Genomic DNA, 20,754 nt, shown 5'->3' on the forward strand with positions numbered 1-20,754 from the left:
TGTGTGACCTAGTGTCTCTTCCTAACGCAGCTTGTAAAGACTGAATCCAGAGGCTTCAAACAACACAGGCCTACTGTTTCTACTAATAGAAGCAGACAGAGTTTCTGTGCTCTGGCAAATAAGAAAGCTGAGCCGGGATGGGAAGTCCTTTGAGGAAGAGAGAGGTGCTACGTTCCAGTTAATATGAAACCTAATGACCGTGGAGGTTGAGAAATCATAGCGAGGGGTTCCCATATTCTCTCACATGAAGGAAGGAAACGGTGCTGCAGCTACAGAACCAGAGCTGCTCCTGCATAGATCACAGCTTGTGAGGATTAGCAGGCATGACTTAATCTCTCACCCTGTCTAACATGGTTGTTGCTGCAACTGAGAGGAGGAGGAGATGAAAGATATAGTAATTGTTTACAGGCCTAAAACACCAGCATGGGCCTTAAAGTGTAAATTCATTCAAACACCGGCTGATTTCAATTTAAATGTTTAAAAAAATGAGCTGAGCTGTTCACATTTTTCATGAAGACATCATCATCATCATCATTAATCATCATGGTCCGGACCAGAGAGAAAGAGACGCTGCATTCAATGACTGAGTGAAAGAAACATATGACTTTAAGCACACTCCACCCACCCCACCAAACCTGTTTATTTAACTGTGTGAATGTGTGTGTGTGTGTGTGTGGATCAGTCATGATCACATTTTTATTCTCTCCCTGACAGGAGCAGAGCCCAGCTGAGCTCTGTCCCTCTCTCTGCTCTCTGTTATAACTCCATTACAAAGACTTAATTGAGTTTCCAGCCGGAGCTGTGGAGCTGCTCTACATCCACTCAATAGGCTGCATAATATTAAACTAATAATAATGATAATAATAATAATAATAAAACACACACAGAGATCTGAGTTCAGCTTCTGTCATCATCCTCCAGGTGCATGTGGACATGATGGTGCAGCAGAGCAGACAGCAGCAGCACACAGCCAGATGCATTTGACGTTAGGACAGAATTGATTGTTGTTGTTGAGGTTCCTGCAGTAGCTTCAAGCAGCCGACAGGCGGCGCTGCTCCACAACTCATACAACAACACAAACACAACACTAACACATGTTGATTTATTAGTTCTTCTTCTGCCTTTAGTCTGTGACCAGTTTTTTTTTTTTTTTTTAATCTTAATCTTTTGGTTTGTCCCTCAGGTGTCCATGTGTCACCTGGATGAGAGGACTCCAGGTGTTAGACCCCCCCCCCCCCCCCCCCTCCACCATGAAGCTCTGGGAAACTGTGACCCCCCAGCTGTGGACACAGATACACAGAGGACCATCCACACACCTGTAAGGTTCTATCTATCTATCTATCTATCTATCGTTCTATCTATCGTTCTATCTATCGTTCTATCTATCTATCTATCTATCTATCTATCTATCTATCTATCTATCTATCTATCTATCTATCTATCTATCTATCGTTCTATCTATCGTTCTATCTATCGTTCTATCGTTCTATCTATCTATCTATCTATCTATCTATCTATCTATCTATCTATCTATCTATCTATCTATCTATCGTTCTATCTATCTATCGTTCTATCTATCGTTCTATCTATCGTTCTATCTATCTATCTATCTATCTATCGTTCTATCTATCTATCGTTCTATCTATCTATCTATCGTTCTATCTATCTATCTATCTATCTATCTATCTATCTATCGTTCTATCTATCTATCTATCTATCTATCTATCAAAGCCCTGGACCCGATAAAATCAGTGGTATTTTACTGAAGTCATGTGCAAAACAATTGAGTCCTATTGTTCATCACATTTTCAATGTGTCATTGAGTCAGCAAAAGGTGCCCAGGTTATGGAAACAAGCAGAGATTATTCCTGTCCCTAAAGTCAGCAGACCTAAAACTCTGAATGATTTTAGACCGATCGCCCTCACCTCTCTTTTAATGAAAGTATTCGAAAAACTTGTCAAATCAGAACTGCTAGGGAGAACAGCATATGCACTTGACCCTATGCAGTTTGCTTACAGGGCCCATAGAGGTGTTGATGACGCCATACTTACCCTGCTGAATCTTTTATTTAAACATCTGGAGGGAAACAAAACCCATGTTAAACTGACTTTTATTGATTTTTCGTCAGCTTTTAACACCATCCAACCTCACATTTTAGCCACAAGGCTTATCGAGCACTTTCAGCTGAGCCAGAATTTGGTGGGTTGGATTTTAGATTTCTTAACAGATAGAACACAAAGAGTCAAAGTGAATGGTATCTTATCTGAGTCACTATGTTCCTCTACTGGCTCACCTCAGGGATGTGTTCTCTCCCCTTTACTTTTTATTCTCTACACAAACATGTGCAGGAGTGTCTATGAAAACAGGCACATTTTAAAATTTGCAGACGACACAGTCATTGTGAGTTTGTTGCATAACAATGAATCCAGCCATGGCCCAGTCTTGCAGGATTTTATTAGTTGGTGTGATCTTTCTTTTTTGGTGCTCAACACATCCAAGACAAAGGACATGACTATTGATTTTAGGGCACAGACTCCAAATTGTGATCCCACAGTCATTAAGGGCCAATCTGTGGAATGTGTGGAAAGCTATAAATATCTGGGGACTGTAATCGATTCTAAACTGTCTTTCAACAAGAATTGTGAAGCAGTGTGTAAGAGGGGACACCAGCGTCTGTTTTATCTTCGGAAATTGTCCAGTTTTTACATTGACAAAACTTTGCTCAGGCTATTTTATCGAGCTTTTATCGAGTCTGTGTTATCTTTTGCCCTGGTGTCCTGGTTTGGTAATCTGTCATTGCAGGACAAAAATTCCCTGAACCAGATTATCAAATGGGCTGGTAGGATAATTGGTGAGCCTCAACCTACCATGGCAGCCCTCTATGACACACAGCTGCAGCGTAAAGCCAGCGCTATTCGTAATGACTGCTCACATCCCTTGCATGGCGAGTTCCAGCTCCTTCGCTCTGGCTGTCGTTTTGTGGCCCCTAAGGGCAGGACAAAACGGTACAGAAGTAGCTTCATACCCACAGCAATTGTAATGCTGAATAGTAAAGCCACAAGGTGATCTTGTTCATATTGAACTTAGTTGACCCTAGGGACATGTAGAAGCACTTTTCTATGTAGAAGCACTTTTCTATTTCTACTCCTATGACTTTGACCATGTATTTTGATTATGTTGTCTTTATATTTGTGATTTGTGTGTGTGCGGCTGTTTTTTGTACTGGGACTGCTGAGTGCCTGTCTGCACAACAAATTTACCAGCTGGTATTAATAAAGAAACCTTGACCTTGACCTTGAACCTATCTATCTATCTATCGTTCTATCTATCTATCGTTCTATCTATCTATCGTTCTATCTATCGTTCTATCTATCTATCTATCTATCTATCTATCTATCTATCTATCTATCTATCTATCTATCTATCTATCTATCTATCTATCTATCTATCCATCTATCTATCGTTCTATCTATCGTTCTATCTATCGTTCTATCTATCGTTTTACCTCGTCGCTGATTACTGATCAATATTCGATCTACGTGTTATAATCCAGCACGGTCGTGTTGCAGTGGGAGGTGGGCTGGGCCGTTCCGTGCCGTGCCGGGCTGGGCCGTGCGTAAAGTGTGCGCCTCGTTCTGGAGTCAGATTACGCGCGAGCATGGAGCGCATGCAGCAGCGGCGGGGAGGAGGGACTTCACATGTGGAAAAGAAATAAGTGTCGGGGTCTCTCGGTCTCTCGGTCTCTGGGGAGGGGGAAAGGGAAAGCGCAAAATCCGAGTGTGCGTGAAGACACCTGCTGCTGCGGCTCCGTCTCTCAGCGCTACTAGACCTCCTCCTCTACTCCCAGACCCCAGACCTCCTCCTCCTCCTCCTCCACTCTCCGCTGGAGCTTCCACCGAGTTGGAGACGATGTTGGGCAGCGGGAAGTCACCGGCGGCGGCCACCGGGCCCCGCGAGCACCGGGAGCACCGGGAGCACCGGGGCAAGGCGGCCGACAGGACCACGGACCCCGTCAGGAAGCTCGGTGAGGAGACCCGTGAACGTCTCATGAGAAAAAAAGAAAGAAAAGTTAACCAACCTGCACCGGCGTCATTCATATCAACACGGAGAAAGTTGGTGTGTGTGTGTGTGTGTGTGTGTGTGTGTGTGTGTGTGTGTGTGTGTGTGTGTGTGTGTGTGGTCTTTACCGCCGTGTTTAGAGTTTCTAATCTGATTTAATGAGCTTTTACATTCCTAAAGTGTTTTTAGTTGCATTTAAACTTGTATTGAGCTGCAGACTGTTAAGTTTTTTCTCTCTCTCGCGCGCGCCTGTGTGTGTGTGTGTGTGTAGCTCCAGTTTCTGTGTGGCTCCACTTCGTCTCATAATAGTTGAAAAGCTGGAAACACATTTGTCTGATTTGTTAGGGTTAGGCTTCCTCTGTGTGTGTGTGTGTGTGTGTGTGTGTGTGTGTGTGTGTGTGTGTGTGTGTGTGTGTGTGTGTGTGTGTGTGTGTGTGTGTGTGTGTGTGTGTGTGTGTGTGTGTGTGTGTGTGTGTGTGTGTGCTTGTGACCAAGTTGCCTCATTTGCCCCCCCCCCCCCCCCACCTCCACCAACTTCAAAGATGAAGTCATGGGATGTATTTCTAGAGGAGTCAAACACTTTGCTGAACTCAATATGAGAAAAATGACAGTTCACACACTCACACACTAATCACAGCTCAGTGTGTGTGTGTGTGTGTGTGTGTGTGTGTGTGTGTGTGTGTGTATGAAGTGGTCATGTGATGTGTGTGTGTGTGTAGCTGCTCTCTGCTCCACCGCTGTGATTCAGGCTCGTCCCCGTCCCTGTCCCGTCCAGCCTCTACAGCCTCTCAGTTAGACGCTGGCCGACTCCCTCCCCCCCCTAACTCCCCCCTGACCCCCCCCCCCCCCTCCTCTCCTCCCCCCCTCCTCTCCCCCCCCGTGAAGCAGTGGTCACACCTCACCCTAAAATAGCCACCTGCTGAGCAGAGCCACAGCAGCACCTGTCAGACTGAGGAGAAGACGCCTGGACCTGGTGTGTTGATGATGATCCTGGTTCTGACCCACATGTTTAAAAAAAACACATTCAGTCGTTTCATTTAGTGTGAAATTCACTGATGCGCACAGTTGAAAAGCTTCTTAAAGGACAATTCCACGTAAATTCAACCTGTGGCTCGAGTTTATAATATTTCAGCTCCAACAGAACGAATGTCTAGATTTTCTTTTTACTGTCTCCAGCAATGTTCCCTCTGATTTTCAAAACTCCTGAGCAGAAATTCAACTCCTCTGATGAGCTGCTTGAGCGACTGTGAGCATACACGTCCACATGCTGGTGCTATGGCCTCTCCTCTCCAACTCCAAATATCAATACAATTGGCTATTACTATAATGATTAATAACAGATTATTTTGACAACATTACCTAGGCTGCTCCAGTTACAGTTAATGATAACAAAATACAATATTGTTTTGGCAAAATAGATTTAGCATTTATTGCCATATGAACAATATGAAAAAAAAAAAACTAACATAAAGTTGGTGTCATCAACTCTTGGCACAGAAGCGTTCTTGATATGAACAGTAATAATAATTCTCAAGCAAAAACTTAAATCGTAGTTGCACAACAGACCACGGTTAAGGTCATAAATTTCACGATTCAAAGCCACATTAGGGAGAAATAAACAGTAAACTAGTCGGGGATATTTGAGTGTGCAACAGTGGTCTCCAGTAGTTCTGCCTGTCCCTGCATCGCCACGGCAGCGTAGCATGGAAGCAGACGGATCTAAGGCTGTTCAGGCTGTTTACATCCCATAAAACATCCCATAAAACCATGATTTATCCAAGAAAGACGACATGTTTGTAAACTGAGCTGTGACACAAAGTCAACGACCCGGCGTTACGTCTTTATCGTCTGAATGAACAACAACCAGATTTAAGGCCTTTTTCACACTGAGTCCGTTTTGTCGACCTCACGTTGTGTTGATCATCGACTCCGAAACTTTCGTCCGTCATTTAAGTTTTCAGAACAGGTTTGATTTTCCGTGAAAATGTTTTTGGACCAATCACATCAGTGTTTCTGGATTGGACGGACACAATATTTTCTTTTTTTCTCTTTTTATTTCTCGATAAGTGAGAGAATCACAAAATCATCCAATGCGTGGCGACTTTTGTTTCCCTGTCTTTTTTTGGAGTTTGGAACAGAAAATAAAAACACGGGAATAAAACGCATTGGACTCAGTGTGCAGAGACCTTTACTCTCACTGCTACTAAGACGTTGTGGCTCTGAGTTGATATTCCTTTGTTGATAAAACAAACAGGAGCTTCAGACTTGTGAACACACTGAGCCGTCAACTTGACTCTTGCGTGAGACTTGAAGAAAATCTTCAGATTTGTTCTTTTGGAACTAAAATATTAGGAAACTACAGCCCCAGGTTGAATTTGCCTGGAATTGTCCCTTCAAAGGGATAGTTCAGCAAGTTTTGGCAAATTGGCCCATTGCCATAATCCCTATAGTCATAGCAGTAGGTTCGTTACCTTTAATTGTCGTTGCAAGCTATTTTTAGAACGGTGGAGCAGAGCCGTGAGCTGCTCAGAGCTACGCTACGGAGGCTCATGGGATTTCTTGGTTTCCCTCATCAAACTCATCAAACACACAATCCAACAACTCCACAACGCTCTGGTGGACAAGTTGTGACCTGCACATTCACCACGCTATGAGATAATAACACAACGTTACCACACAGAGTTGTTTTAGAGGGAAATTCAGAGACTGTTGATGAAAAACTGTCCCTGAAGGCAACGCGTATCAGCTGTTTTGCATGAATTTACCTCTAAAACAGGCTTTAAGAAGACTTTTTATTCTATAAAGTGCAGTGTTTTCACCACAAAGGGTTAAAATTAGTCCAGTAAATCATGACTTGACTGAATCAGACAGATGAAGACGTCTGTTGTCGCCTGTGGAGCAGATTCCCAGCTCTTAGTCTGGTATCGAGGTGACACCAGAAATCCTGCTGCACAACCAGAGCTGGACCCCCCCTCTAATGCTTTTACAGCAGTGTGTGTGTGTGTGTGTGTGTGTGTGTGTGTGTCTGACACTCTGACACCATGCAGACACTAGTTGAGGCTCTTACTGTTGCTGTGGTTATGAAACCGTATCTCTCTGCCTGAAAATGTAATGTGCAACTGTCAACGCTATATCTGAACATCCTGCTAATGCTGAATAATGAAGCCAGTGAGGTCACCGACCCCCGCGACGCCCCCGTAACCTCCCACCCCCACCCCCCCCTCACCCCACCCCGCTGCCCAGCCCACACCCCCCCCGACCCGCTGCTGCCATGTGTCGTTATAAATCAGCGGCGCGGCCTTCAGCCCGGCCTTGTGTCGTCGTAGCAGCTTTTTATAAACAGCCACTTTTCCACAGTTGTGCTGTAATGAGACTGAGAGGTTCAGGTCATGTGATGTCACAGTATACCGGCCCCTCTCTGCTGGTCCGCAGAGTTAAAACTCACTTTAAAGGGATAGTTCAACAGTTTGGCGAATTGGCCCATTGCCATAATCCCTATAGTCATAGCAGTAGGTTCGTTACCTTTAATTGTCGGTGCAAGCTGTTTATAGAACGGCGGAGCAGAGCCGTGAGCTGCTCAGAGCTACGCTACGGAGGCTCATGGGATTTCTTGGTTTCCCTCTGTTCCTCTTTGGCACCGTGAAACTAAAAACACATGAAAAGATTTAATTACATGATTGCCAATATTAAAAACATAATACACAATAAATTTAATACACACTCCCACTCCTCATCCTTATTCATACGGTTTAACAACACTTCATTCATAAAAACAATTCATTGTAGCCGTCAACCCATATAAACAAAATAAACAAACAAACCTTTACCTCATTTCGCCTACCAAGGGCGTAAACTCTTTGCTTCAAAACGTATCCGCTCCACACACATCTCTTCTGGCAGTGGCTAAACAAACACCACAGTCAAAGTTGTATCTACGCACACAATCGCATGAAAACAATGTCGCATCAACATACTATATTTAAATTCCATACCATGTCCTTTATTTCTTTGATTTCCCCAACCCCGGCGGCTACTCGGGTAAAGCTTGGCGTGCGTGTGTAACACAGAAAGTGGCGTGTGACGACACTCATAACCCCTATACCGTTTCCGGAGCACCAAGACAACAGCATAGAATCCCACCAGCAGCGAGAACCCCCCTGGTGGTCGCTTACACCCTCATCAAACTCATCAAATTCACAATCCAACAACTCCACAACGCTCTGGTGGACAAGTTGTGACCTGCACATTCACCACGCTATGAGATAATAACACAACGTTACCAGACAGAGTTGTTTTAGAGGGAAATTCATGCAAAACCGCTGATGCACGTTCCTGTTGGGAGCAGTCTTTCAGCAAGCTCCGTTGAGTAACATGGTGAATGTGCAGGTCACAACTTGTCCACCAGAGCGTTTTGGAGTTGTTGGATTGTGTCACGGCTCTGCTCCGCCGTTCTAAAAACAGCTTGCACCAACAATTAAAGGTAACGAACCTACTGCTATGACTATAGGGATTATGGCAATGGGCCAATTTGCCAAAATGTTGAACTATCCCTTTAAGCCTGTTTTTTCTTGTACATATAAATGTGGCGTGAGAGACTGAGATGTGTTCGTTTGCAGATAATCCATGTTGGAGTCAGACAAGTGCAACACTGATAATTATATTCGTCGCCACAGAACTCCCCAGGGAGGAGGAGGAGGAGGGTTGGAGTGGATTTGATTTCAGGGAGAGTCTGAAGAGTGTGTGTGTGTGTTGTGTGTTGTGTGTTGTGTGTGAGCGCTGCAGCTCTGTCACAGCGGTCGGTTGTGAATACACACTTGAGCAAACACGACTTGTTGCTGTGCGGTTTTGCGCGTGGTCACAGATCTGACCTGCAGGTTGGAGTGTCGACATCAGCTGCTGCTGTTGTGTTTCAAATGTACCAGAGGGTGAGATAATACCTGTGGTCTGTGTGTGTGTGTGTGTGTGTGTGTGCGCAACGACTCCACATCCTGCATGTGCACATTCAGGAACACAAAGAGCACAACACAACCAACACATTAACATTGTCTCATTAACATATAATGGGTCCTAAACGCTCCGAGCCTGTGGTCGGGAGCAGATCCCTTCATGCAGCTCTAACCCCCTTAAATCCCAAATGAATGCAACTAAGTGACTTGTTGGAGTTGTGTTACCATGTGTTCATCAGCTCTCTGGAGCCTCATTTAGACTTTGTAACATCACTACATAGTGTGCATTTTATTCCTCTGGTGAATATTTCACTTTTATTTGACTTTTAATCATAAATAATGATGTTTCTTCCTGCGTTTGCCCCCCAGTTTGTTTCCCAGCACTTCTGCGTTTGTTAGGAAAAACTATTAAAAAGGAAAATTAGATTTGTCATTCCAGTTCTGCAGAAAGCTGCTCGTGCCCTACTTTTTCTCTCCACTTTCTACTATACAGCGATGCTGAAAAGTGTAAAAAAAAAAATCAAACAGCCATTCAAGTTCTTGCACATCTGTACAGCAGAATATTTAAATCTCTGTTTGCACTTTCTACCAAACCAAACAACAGCTCATGCAGTCTGGCTTCCCTCGCTGAATATTTGTGAACCTGGCAACCAGAGGAGCTGCAGGAGGAATCTGAGCAGCAGCAGCAGCAGCAGCTCAGTGTTCAGCCTTCAAAACAAGATAAATCAGCCACAACTTAAAGTGATAGTTCACCCAAAATTCAAATTTCACTCATTATCTACTCACCCTCATGTCGACTAAGAGCTGTGAGAAGTTCCAGAGTCCTCCGTTCCTTATCTGAGTTACAGCAGGGGGTCCGCGCAGCAGTATTTGTCCATATAATGGTTGTCAATGGACACCAACTTTCTTCGTCCAAAAAGACACACCAAAAAACATCCAAATACCTCCAGAAATTGTTCTGAAAAAAATGTAATAAGTCTATATTTTAAGCTTGTTTGTAGAGGAAGCTCCCAGTGTCTCGGTTCACTGCTCTTCGACCGGCGGAACAATTTCTCATGTTGGGGCTTCAATACAAGAGGGACATTACAGACGAGCAGCATGGAGGTATTTGGATGTTTTTTGGTGTGTCTTTTTGGACGAAGAAAGTTGGTATCCATTGACAACCATTATATGGACAAATACTGCTGCGCGGACCCCCTGCTGTAACTCAGAGAAGGAACGGAGGACTCTGGAACTTCTCCCAGCCCTTAGTCGACATGAGGGGGAGTAGATAATGAGTGAAATTTGAATTTTGGGTGAACTATCCCTTTAAAATTCATGGTCTATTTGTTTAATCTGTGATTTATTAAGAAGTTAAATGTTTAAATGTCTGAACTATTGCGTTTATTACAGCGATTAATACCACAAACAAGATGATAAAGTGGTAATTAATGATGCGTCGTCGTCGTTTGTTATGAAGGAGGAGGAGAAGGAGTGTGACTGGCTGCAGGGCCTTCATGTTCTGGCTGTAATTCTGCATTTCAAATAAGAGCCTGCTGCTAAATCTGGAGGAGAATCTGCTCTGAGGTCAGCTGATGTCGCCACATCAGAGTCACAACTTTTTTTTATATTTATATATATATTTTTAAAAGCTTTCCTCAAATCACCTTTGAACAACAACACAGGGCATTGTTCTGTGTGAGGAGATGCACTGCACTGGAGGACCGGGTGGACCGTCCTACTTCGGGGACAGGACAGCTGTGGGACAGAATTTAACAAAACTTTAATTGGCTCGTCTCCCGTTTCAAATCAGCGACACCCTCGCTCCTCGCCTCGCTCGTCTATCTTTATGCAAGTGTAGCTATAATCTGGCTCTCGTGACAGTTGTTATGTTGATAGAAACGTGAACCGTGGCCCCGGGAGGAGCTGGTATGTGTGAGGCTGAGTGAAGTGGACTCATGCAGAGACACAATCTGTTAACTGACCAGCTGATTATTATGGTTTGGTTTCATCTCGGAGGCTCCTAGCTGCTGCACCGCTGCTCACATGTGTTGATAATAGGCTACCCGGCCGCTGCAGAGAAATCTGCCGTATGGAGTTCATTTCACTGTTTATTGGTTTCTCAGCACCGATCCAGCACCGGCCCCCTTTTTTTCTTTTTCTTTTATCTTTTTTAGTCGGTTGTTCACACACATGGAGCCGTTTGGTGCTCAACAGTTTACAGTTCCTCAGCAGTGATCCAAGCATCGTTGCTTTGGGAACAAGCGAACGACAGTATTATCAGCATGTTGGTCAGACCACAACTACTAGGCTATAGTCCAGACTACTAAACTTTTTGTTCTCACGGGCCACAATGAGTTTTAAAATTTGATGGCCAGGCCGGGCCAGTATCAGCTGGATGGAGACAGTATTTGTGTGAACTAATATAAAAAGGCCAAATAAAAGGAAACATAGGCATCAAATTACATTCAGTTTCGGTGGGAGCACAGTTGTTGGTCACCCTTTCTTGCCAGTGCATCAAAGTTTGCAGTCTTTGCTTTAATTTGGACAATTTTGTACCAATATTTTATGGGCCAGATTAAAAACATTCCTAGTCCAGACTGATATATATAGCCTATCACTAGTAATATGGTCCCTATAAATCCTACTTTTGTATAGCGCCATCACCAGGTTTTAAAACGTTTCATTCAATCTGTGAAACATCATTTTAGCTGCAGAACATTCCCATAAACATCAAAGCCACTTGGCAGCAGCACTGTAGCATGTTAGCATTTAGCTAAAACACAGCTGTGCTCTGTGATTTACTTTTCATTTAGCAGCAACATTAGATCACATTTTGAATTTACTGACTGTGTTGGTTTGTGTTCAAAAAATCCATGGAAATAAATAACATTTCTGTTTGTCCGAGCTTTGCTAACTTAACTTAGTAAGTTAGCATGCTAAAAATAATGGTAGGCTACATTTGTTTCACCTGCCAAACATCAACATGTGAGCATTGTTTGATTAGAAATGTTAGCAGGTTAACTTTCTAAGCTTAAATAGTAAACATACTAATAACATTTTTTTTTTAAATGCTAAACAACATTGGTATTTGAGCATTGTTAGTGTCAGCATGTTAACATTAGCATTTAGCTAGCCTTCATCATTAGATTATGTTTGATTTGTTGATTGGAGTTTTTTAACCAAACATTTTGAAAACTAACTGTTCTTGGTGTTTAGTTCCACTCATGTATTTGCTAAGCTTAGATCAAAGTACGGTTAACATTACAAACAATTTATCTTTAATTCTTGTGAGCATTGTTAGCATGTTAGCATGCTGACTATAGCATTTTATTCAAAACACATTTAGTTTTTTTGACCAGATATCATGAAAACTAATTGTTAGCTAAGCTTAGATGGTAAAAACTGCAATAATATGAACATTTTAGCTGCTAAACAATAACATGTGATGTAAGCTAGTTATAGTTAACAAACAAAAGGTGTTTTGAACTAACTGCTAACATCAAATATAGCCTATTTGATGTTAGCATTTAGTTAAAAACACCTTTTTGACCAGATATCATGAAAACTGCTCACTAAGATTAGATGAATAACCCTAAATGTAAATGGTATAAACACTTTAGCTGCAAAACGTCAACATCATGTGAGCATTTTCTGCCTTAGCATGTTGACGTTAGCATCTACAAGCACTTTTACAGACTCCTCATCAAACTTTCTCATCTCACGCTGCTACCTCTGCTGCTTTCTTTTCTTCCCCTGTCTCTCTGCTCTAGACTGTGACTCTGTTTTTGCATTAGCATGAATACAGCGTCCCGGTTGCTAGCTGGTTGGCATGCAGGCCTGAGCGACCACGTGACCAAGTGGATGTCAACCAGATTTTCTGCCAAGACAATGAAAAGAAAACAGGGTGCAGCTCTGGAGCTTGAAGAATCATGCCCAATGCCCATCCTTTATATTTACAGCCTCTTGAGGAGGAGAGGCTCTTTCTCACACACTCACAGGCTGAATGTGCCTCGATCTGTTTACATGAACTCTGGTAAACTGGATCTGTCCATGCATGCAGGCCTGCTCTGCTCCTGGGTAGATTACACTCTGTACGTTTACATGCAGCACAGTTAAGTGGAGCTCTGCTCAGCTCGATCTGAGCGTCTTGTCAGACTTCTGTCCTTGTCTCAGTTACATGCAACAGGGAAAATCAAATACCGTAACTGATGGTGTCCTCCTCCTCAACATGAAATATGTTTTTTCAGCAGGTTATTAATACAGACCCCTGTCCAGTTGACTTTTCTGTCACAGACTAAAAAAGCGGAAATAACTTGGAGTTCTCAACTTCAGATCCCTACCAGACATGCCGTGATTGGGCCGCTGGTTCAGGTTGAAAATAGGCTAAATAAATGACCCAACTGCTCTGTGTGAAATACTGTAGGCTACACTATCGGTGCTGACCCCCCTTTTTTTTACATTTCTTTGCCGGGTTCGGGCCGGGTTCTATGCTACACTTTGTGTCATCTCTACTGTTGTGAAGCATGTGCACAGCACATGCATTGTCCAGTTTCAGTCAGACTAAGAAGAAAATTGAATTTCAATGGGTGTCTAAGTCGGATTTGTAGAAGTCCGGTATCGGACTAACACGTTACATGCACTTCAGTTGTCCAGTTATAGTCGGATTAAGGCCATGATTCGTTTTTTTTCAACTGTCATGTAGGCTACCCAGGTAGGTAGGCAAGGGGGGCAGGAATGTGTTTAAAGGGAAAGTTCAACATTTAGTCAGATCCTCCTCTCACCATAACCCCTATAGTCATAGCAGTAGGTTCATCACCTTTAAAAGTGTACAGAAATGGCCGTTTGTCCTGTTTGTTGCGCCGAGTTGTCACGAGCTGCAACACGAGTTTACCCGAGTAAGGAAAACGAATTTGATTGGTCGTTATCGAGCGGGCGGGATATTCAAAGCTTGGGGCGAGACCGAGCTCCGTGTGTGTGTGCGTGTCTCAGACGTTTGAATGATGGATGACGGATCCAATATCAGTGGCTGATGAATCGTGTACAAGCTGACGTATAATCCGTGCGCCTGCGTTATCCAATGCGAAAAAAAAATACACACTTTCATCCCGGATTTACTCAAAAATAGAATTTTGCACAAAGTTTGGGCTACATCGTCTGATAGATGAGTTATTACACTAATTTTAGTGGGCTCAAATTCAATTTTCTTTTCTGTACACCTTTAATTATCGGTGCATGTTGTTTTGAGATCGGCGGGGCAGAGACGTGAGCTGCTCAGTGAACACAATGGAGGTGAACGGTACAGGTCCCCTGTCCCTCATCAAACTCATCAAATACACAATCCAACAACTCCACAACACAACGCTCTGGTGGACAAGTTGTGACCTGCACATTCACCACGCTATGAGATAATCATGTATAATTATGTAACATTATGACACATGAAGCAAATAGTCAGAACTACTTTCTCTTCTGAAATCCCTCCGCCCAGCAGCCGTGTCTGGAATGTAGTTCCGGCTGCATTTGCCTCTAAAACAACTCTGTCTCGTAATGAGTTGTTGGATTGTGTATTTGATGAGTTTGATGCGGGACAGTGGAGCGTCAGAGAGAGTCAACAACAAAGTGCAGCAGTGGGGGGAGTCGGGGCAGTTGAGGCGGTTATCATGGCCGCTGACCTGCAGTTAATCAGGTCCTTGTGCTCTGCATGTGGGAATGCCTCGTATGTGGTAACAGCTCGGGAAAACATGGTTGTTATGGATGGAGGGCTGGGAGGGGGATTTCTTTGTGTGTGTGTATGTATGTGTGACCCCAATGGGGATGGGAACAGCGAGGTGGGGGTGTTACTGTAGCTATGGGGCCCCCCTTAAGGAACTGTCACCCACTTGGCTCTGATCATTTGAGCTGTTGTCATCATTTCTTCAGCTGCTGCGTGTTTGATTCCTGCAGAGGAAACCGTCTCTTTCCTGTTTCCAGCTCCATCAGCTGATTTCACAAACACCTGTTACTGCACAGAACCTATATATAATTACATTATTTTAGATTTAGATTTACAGAACGTTACCACACAGAGTTGTTTTAGAGGTAAATACAGAGACTGCTTGCTGAAAAACTGTCCCTGAAGGCAACGTGCATCAGTGGTTTTGCATGAATTTCCCTCTAAAACAACTCTGTGTGGTAACGTTGTGTTATTATCTCATAGCGTGGTGAATGTGCAGCTCACAACTTGTCCACCAGAGCGTTGTGGAGTTGTTGGATTGTGTATTTGATGATGAGTTTGATGAGGGAAACCAAGAAATCCCATAATGAGCCTCCGTAGCGTAGCTCTGAGCAGCTCACGGCTCTGCTCCGCCGTTCTAAAAATAGCTTGCACCGACAATTAAAGGTAACGAACCTACTGCTATGACTATAGGGATTATGGCAATGGGCCAATTTGCCAAAATGTTGAACTATCCCTTTAAACTGTCACAGCAGTTGTTGCTTCAGTAGAAATGGTTCTTAGTTTAAAACCAGTAATTGTAAATGTAGTTTAGCATCGTGCAGAATGAGGATGGAAAGATTCAAAGCAGCTTTGAGTCTGAATGTTTTGGATGTTTTTTTTTTTGCAATAGTGTGTCTTCACCTGCAGGAACACACACACACACACACACACACACACACACACTGACTCCACAGTATTGGATTGTACCACTGTGTTTGTGTAGTTCACCGCTCGCTGTCCGTTCAGTATCTGTCGATGACTTTCACCCCATAATGGATGAACTCTGGTCAATAAGAAGAGTAGTGTTGATATAAACGGACCTTTAGACTCTCTCAGTCAACGCTCTGATCAGCTTCATGTGTTCGTGGCTTCGTGTTGTGAAACCAGAAGAATTTCTTGTGCAAACGTGGCAGCGTGATAAATCATTAAACCTTTTATTTATTTATTTATTTATTTCACAGAATATAATTCATCATGCACCGAACACTTTTCATCTGCACAACTCAACTCGTGTCCACTCGTCCTTCACCTCTCCTTCCCTCCATCCTTTCATCCCTCTGTCCTCTCACCACGGTAACACTCATCAGGCCTCCACTTCGCTCTGCTGCGTTTTTTTTTTCTCCCTGAGAAACTTGTGGTTGTGTCAAAGCCGTTCTTCTGGACTCGGTTTCCACAGATGAGAGCAGCCTGGGAGAACTGGTATGAGCGATGGAGCCAGAAAAGAAACCAAAAAAAACAAAACAAAAAACCCAACTGTTTCCATCCGCCGCCTGCAGCTCCGTCCCGTTGGCCCGCCGCCGCCCCGGGAGGTGCGTAAATCCACAAATGATCATTACTGAGTTACGTTTCAGCCGTGATAAACACACGTCGGTCCAGACTGGACGGACATGAAGGAATGAAAGACGGACATTTTTGACTTTGAGCCCCCGGCTGAGGCGTTCAGGACGCTCGGTTGTTTATCAAACTCTGCAGCAGAAAAGTTTCCTCATGATCGGATTCGATTATCAGGATTGTTGCGGCTTTTTCATGTGCTCATAGCTGAGCTCTTTTTTAGGACTTTAAACTTTATCTATTTTCTTTTATTCTACTTTTTTATTCTTCTTTGCTCCTGCTTTTAACTCTATGTTTACATTTTTTTTAATGCTGTTTTATGCTGTTCTTTTTTAAAATGTTTTGTCTTTATGTAAAGCACATTGAGTTGCCTTGGTATGAAATGTCTTGCCATGCCTGTCTTTGAAAAAACATGAGTCCAAAGATACAAAGCGTCCATGATCGGTTTAAAGTGTTTATTGTAACAAAAATCCAAAAAGAGCCAACAAGCAGTTATAACAAAAGAGAAAAATAATACTCTGTGACTTTTAACAGATAATAATGACGATGATAACAGTGAGATGATGATGGTCAACAAAATATATTAGAGCTTCTACTTCTCTTTGTGTTCAAACCTCCTGCCACAACACACAACAAGTAAAAGAAAATAACCACACCCCCTCAATGTATCAACACAATGACATAAAACCTATGTAAAGAAAGAGGCAGAATATATTTTGGCTGCTACAACGATATAAACGATGCATCTTCTCTGTCTGGTTTAAAGGAAGAAGAAAAAGAAGGAAAACTGTTAAAATCAATCTAACCAACCTGTTTTAGCTGATTAGATTCAGCTCAGGTTATTGTTTTTTAATGATATTATCTTGTCAAAGTTGAATGATAATAGTCATAAAAAAAGACCGTTATGTTCTCTAGTTAACGTTAAAGTTACATTTCACAGTTTAACTGATGTTAACTGACCTGGTCGTGCTCCTCTGTTTCGCTGACTCAGGAGGTGAAGCTTCTCCTTCTCTTCCAGGAAAAGATACACGATGATGATGACAAGGAAAATCATTATTGTTTCTCTCTCCATCGTCTCTCTTGTTGTCATTTAGTTATTGTGAATTTATTAATCTTTTGAATCGTCACGTGTTGCATCATCAGTGATCAATGTCAGGCATGTTACTTTTAAAAAGTAATTAGTGACAGTTATGAGTTACTTTTCCCAAAGGTAACTGAGTTGGTAGCTTTATTACTGCATTATAAAAGTAACAAATTACCAGGACAAGTAACTATTGCGTTAAATATGTCAAATTACTTGGACTCACCCCCCTAATCCCCCGTTTATCTGTGCAGAGGGATACTGAGTGAGTTTGTTAGTTCCAGAAAACAACTTTTTCCCAACTAGTTGATGGACTGAAAAAAGTGTATGACAGTTTTTTTTATTTTTAACTCATTTTGTATTTAATTTTAAGGAAAAATAACACCAAAAAAACCACCAGTGTCAGTGGGATACATGTCTTTTGTTGTGGTAATACAATGCATTTAACTTCATTCAGAGTCTCTGCAGTAAGATTTGTACATTGTCCATATAACGTAACTTTAACAGGTGTATTATTATATTATTTTGTGACGGGACTTCTTCAGTCAAGTTACAACATTAGTAACAGTGTTATTTAGTTATACAGTTATTTTACATAAGGCCGTTGTTCTTCCCGTCACTGGAGCTGGTTTCACAGAATGAGAGTTAGTCACCGTTGAAGCTCTCGCCCACGGAGCTGAACAATCAGCATCAGGTTTAGTGAAGTGTTGAAATGAAGCAGCAAGGGGCCGAGGTCAGAGGAGGGAGTTTGAACCTGCGATCAACCTCGTTACACGCTGACTCACAACAACTTCTCCTTTTTGTTAATGTGTGTTTTGTTTGTTTTTATTCTGTTTTATGCTTCTTTTTTTAATGTTTTGTCTTTATGTAAAGCACATTGAGTTGCCTTGGTATGAAATGCGCTACATGAATAAAGATGCCTTGCCTAATGTCAGTGTGTGTGTGTGTGTGTGTGTGCGTGCCGAGCAGGGCTGCAGGACAACGAGGACATCCGTGTGATGATGCAGGGCTGCAGCATGGTGAAGGTTCGATCCCCGCGCTGGCAGAAGAGCAGGAGCCTGCGGCTGCTGGAGGACGGACTCACCGTGTGGTGCGAGTCCACCAAGAGCTCCCGCAAGGCCAAGGCCCAGCAGACCTGTGAGTGTGTGTGTGTGTGTGTGTGTGTGTGTGTGTGTGTGTGTGTGTGTGTGTGTGTGTGTGTGTGTGTGTGTGTGTGTGTGTGTGTAAGTGTGTGTGTGTGGGCTGGGTTCAGTTGACTCAGGAGGGAGGATTTAAAAAACACAGCAGCAGGAGGAGAAAGGAGGAGCTGCTTCTGTAAATATGATGAAAAGAGGGAAAGTTAAAGGACAATTCCCGGTCAAATTCAACTCAGGGCTGTATTTTCCTAAAAGGATAGTTCACCCAAAATTTTAATTGCACTCATTATCTCCTCCCCCTCATGTGGACTAAGGGCTGGGAGAAGTTTCAGAGTCCTCCGTGGCTTCTCTGAGTTACAGGGGGTCTCGGCGTAGCAGTGCATGTCCATATGACGGTTGCAAATGGATACCAACTGTCTTTGTAACAAAAAGACACACCAAAAAACATCCAAATACCTCCATGCTGCTCGTATGTAATGTCCGTCTTGTATTGAAGCCCCGAAATGCAAAATTGTTCCGAAAAAAATTAAATAAGTCTATAAGGCACGGAGGACTCTGAAACTTCTCCCAGCCCTTAGTCGACATGAGGGTGAGTAGATAATGAGTGAAATTTAAATTTTGAGTGAACTATCCCTTTTCCTAACATTTTAGGTCTAAAAGAAGGAATCTGAAGGTTTTCAGTTTAATGTCTCCTGTTTTGCGGTAGTTGTGTCTGTCCCCGCATCGCCACGGCAACGATGAATGGGAGCGGATTGAAGTTCTGCTGTTTAGACTGTTTCCATCCCTCAAAGCCACAGACAGCGTCAGATGGAGACTCAAACACGCACCAAGAAGGGTCCCCAATTTTTTCTTGAAATTTTACAATTTTTCTAGAATTGTTAAACTTTTTTTTGTGGGGGGGGTTCTTTTTTTTTTTTTAATTTGACCACTTTTTCTAGATTTTGTTTTTTTATTTTTTATTTTTTCGAGAAGATTTTACCACTTTTTTTTTTTAGAAAATGTTTTACTTTTTTTTTTTTGTAACTTTTTTTTTTGAGAATTTTACCACTTCTTTCTAGAAATGTTTTTGGAGAAATTGTACCACTTTTTTTACTTCAAGCAAGCCGACATGTTTGTAAAACTAGATCTAATTCAAAGTCTGGCGGAGTCGAGACCCAAGTTGAAGCTCGGTGTGTTCAGGTGCAGTGGGAAGCTCCCGTTTGTGTCATAAACACAGGAATATCAACTCTTGACTTGCTTCAAGTAAATAAACTTCTGGCTGCATGTTTGAGTCTCCATCTGACGCTGTCTGTGGCTTTGAGGGATGGAAAGAGACATTAAACTGAAAATCTTCAGATTCCTTCTTTTAGACCTAAAATGTTAGAAAAATACAGCCCAGAGTTGAATTTGGACGGAATTGTCCTTTAAAACGTCAGACACTTTTCTACAGAGCAGCAGGACTCAGGCTCCGGTCCGGTCCGGTCTGGTAGATCTGAGTCAGGCCTTATTGTTCAGAGCTGTTGATCTGCTCCATCTTGGCTCCAACTCACACACACACACACACACACACACACACACACACACACACACACACACACACACACACACACACACACACACACACACACACACACACACACACACACACTTTCATCTCCTTTACTTTGTTTGTTTCTGTGCTGAGCGCTGCAGCCTGAACACTCACTGTGATGCATTCAAATCCCAGTTCACAACAAAGTGATGGTAATAAAACAATATTCTGGCTCAGGTGACGTTCAGGTGCAGTACGACACCACGACACCCGTGACCAGGAAGTGAACGATTGGTCTCTAAAGCAAGACCCTTGTTATATGTAGATATAAAAGAATACCGTACTTTCCAGACTATAAGCCACTACTTTTTTCCTGCCCCGGTCTCCCAGCTCTCATCTCTGCACCGCGACACAAACGCGCTCCGTAACCTGTAATCTTTTGTTTATGACAATTAAGACTACACAAACACACACATGCTGTAACATCGTATATGTTATGTAACATTTTCCACAGCTCCATTTATTGATTTTTCACCGGCTTCGTTGTAAACAAATGCACATGGAGGAGAGGAGCGTAACTAAAACAGACTGTCATAGTTCCCTACTGTCTTTCTGTGTAAATATCTCATGTTACAACATGAAAACCTGCGGCTTATATTCAAATATGGCCTATATATGTGTTTTCTTTCAAATTTTGGCTCGTGCGGCTGATACTTAGGTGTGCTCTAGTCCA

The 20,754-nt window shown here is 42.8% G+C and overlaps 1 protein-coding gene across 2 annotated transcripts in view; it reads left to right on the top strand.

The window, feature by feature from the left end:
* Positions 1–3,577: 3,577 nt before the first annotated feature.
* The window catches only part of plcd3a (phospholipase C, delta 3a), a 45,222-nt gene continuing 28,045 nt past the window's right edge, over positions 3,578–20,754 (top strand). The window contains exons 1-2 of one of the 2 annotated variants that reach the window (XM_083976497.1): positions 3,578–4,025; positions 18,345–18,512. In XM_083976497.1, coding sequence (XP_083832623.1) covers positions 3,911–4,025; positions 18,345–18,512 — 283 coding nt within the window. In that variant the 5' untranslated portion in view covers positions 3,578–3,910. Of the gene's footprint in view, positions 4,026–8,639; positions 8,986–18,344; positions 18,513–20,754 lie in introns of those variants that run through there. The other variant, XM_083976498.1, reaches the window with a different exon arrangement.

This window comes from Trachurus trachurus (genome assembly GCF_905171665.1).
Source record: "Trachurus trachurus genome assembly, chromosome: 8".
Classification (NCBI taxonomy): Eukaryota; Metazoa; Chordata; class Actinopteri; order Carangiformes; family Carangidae; genus Trachurus; species Trachurus trachurus.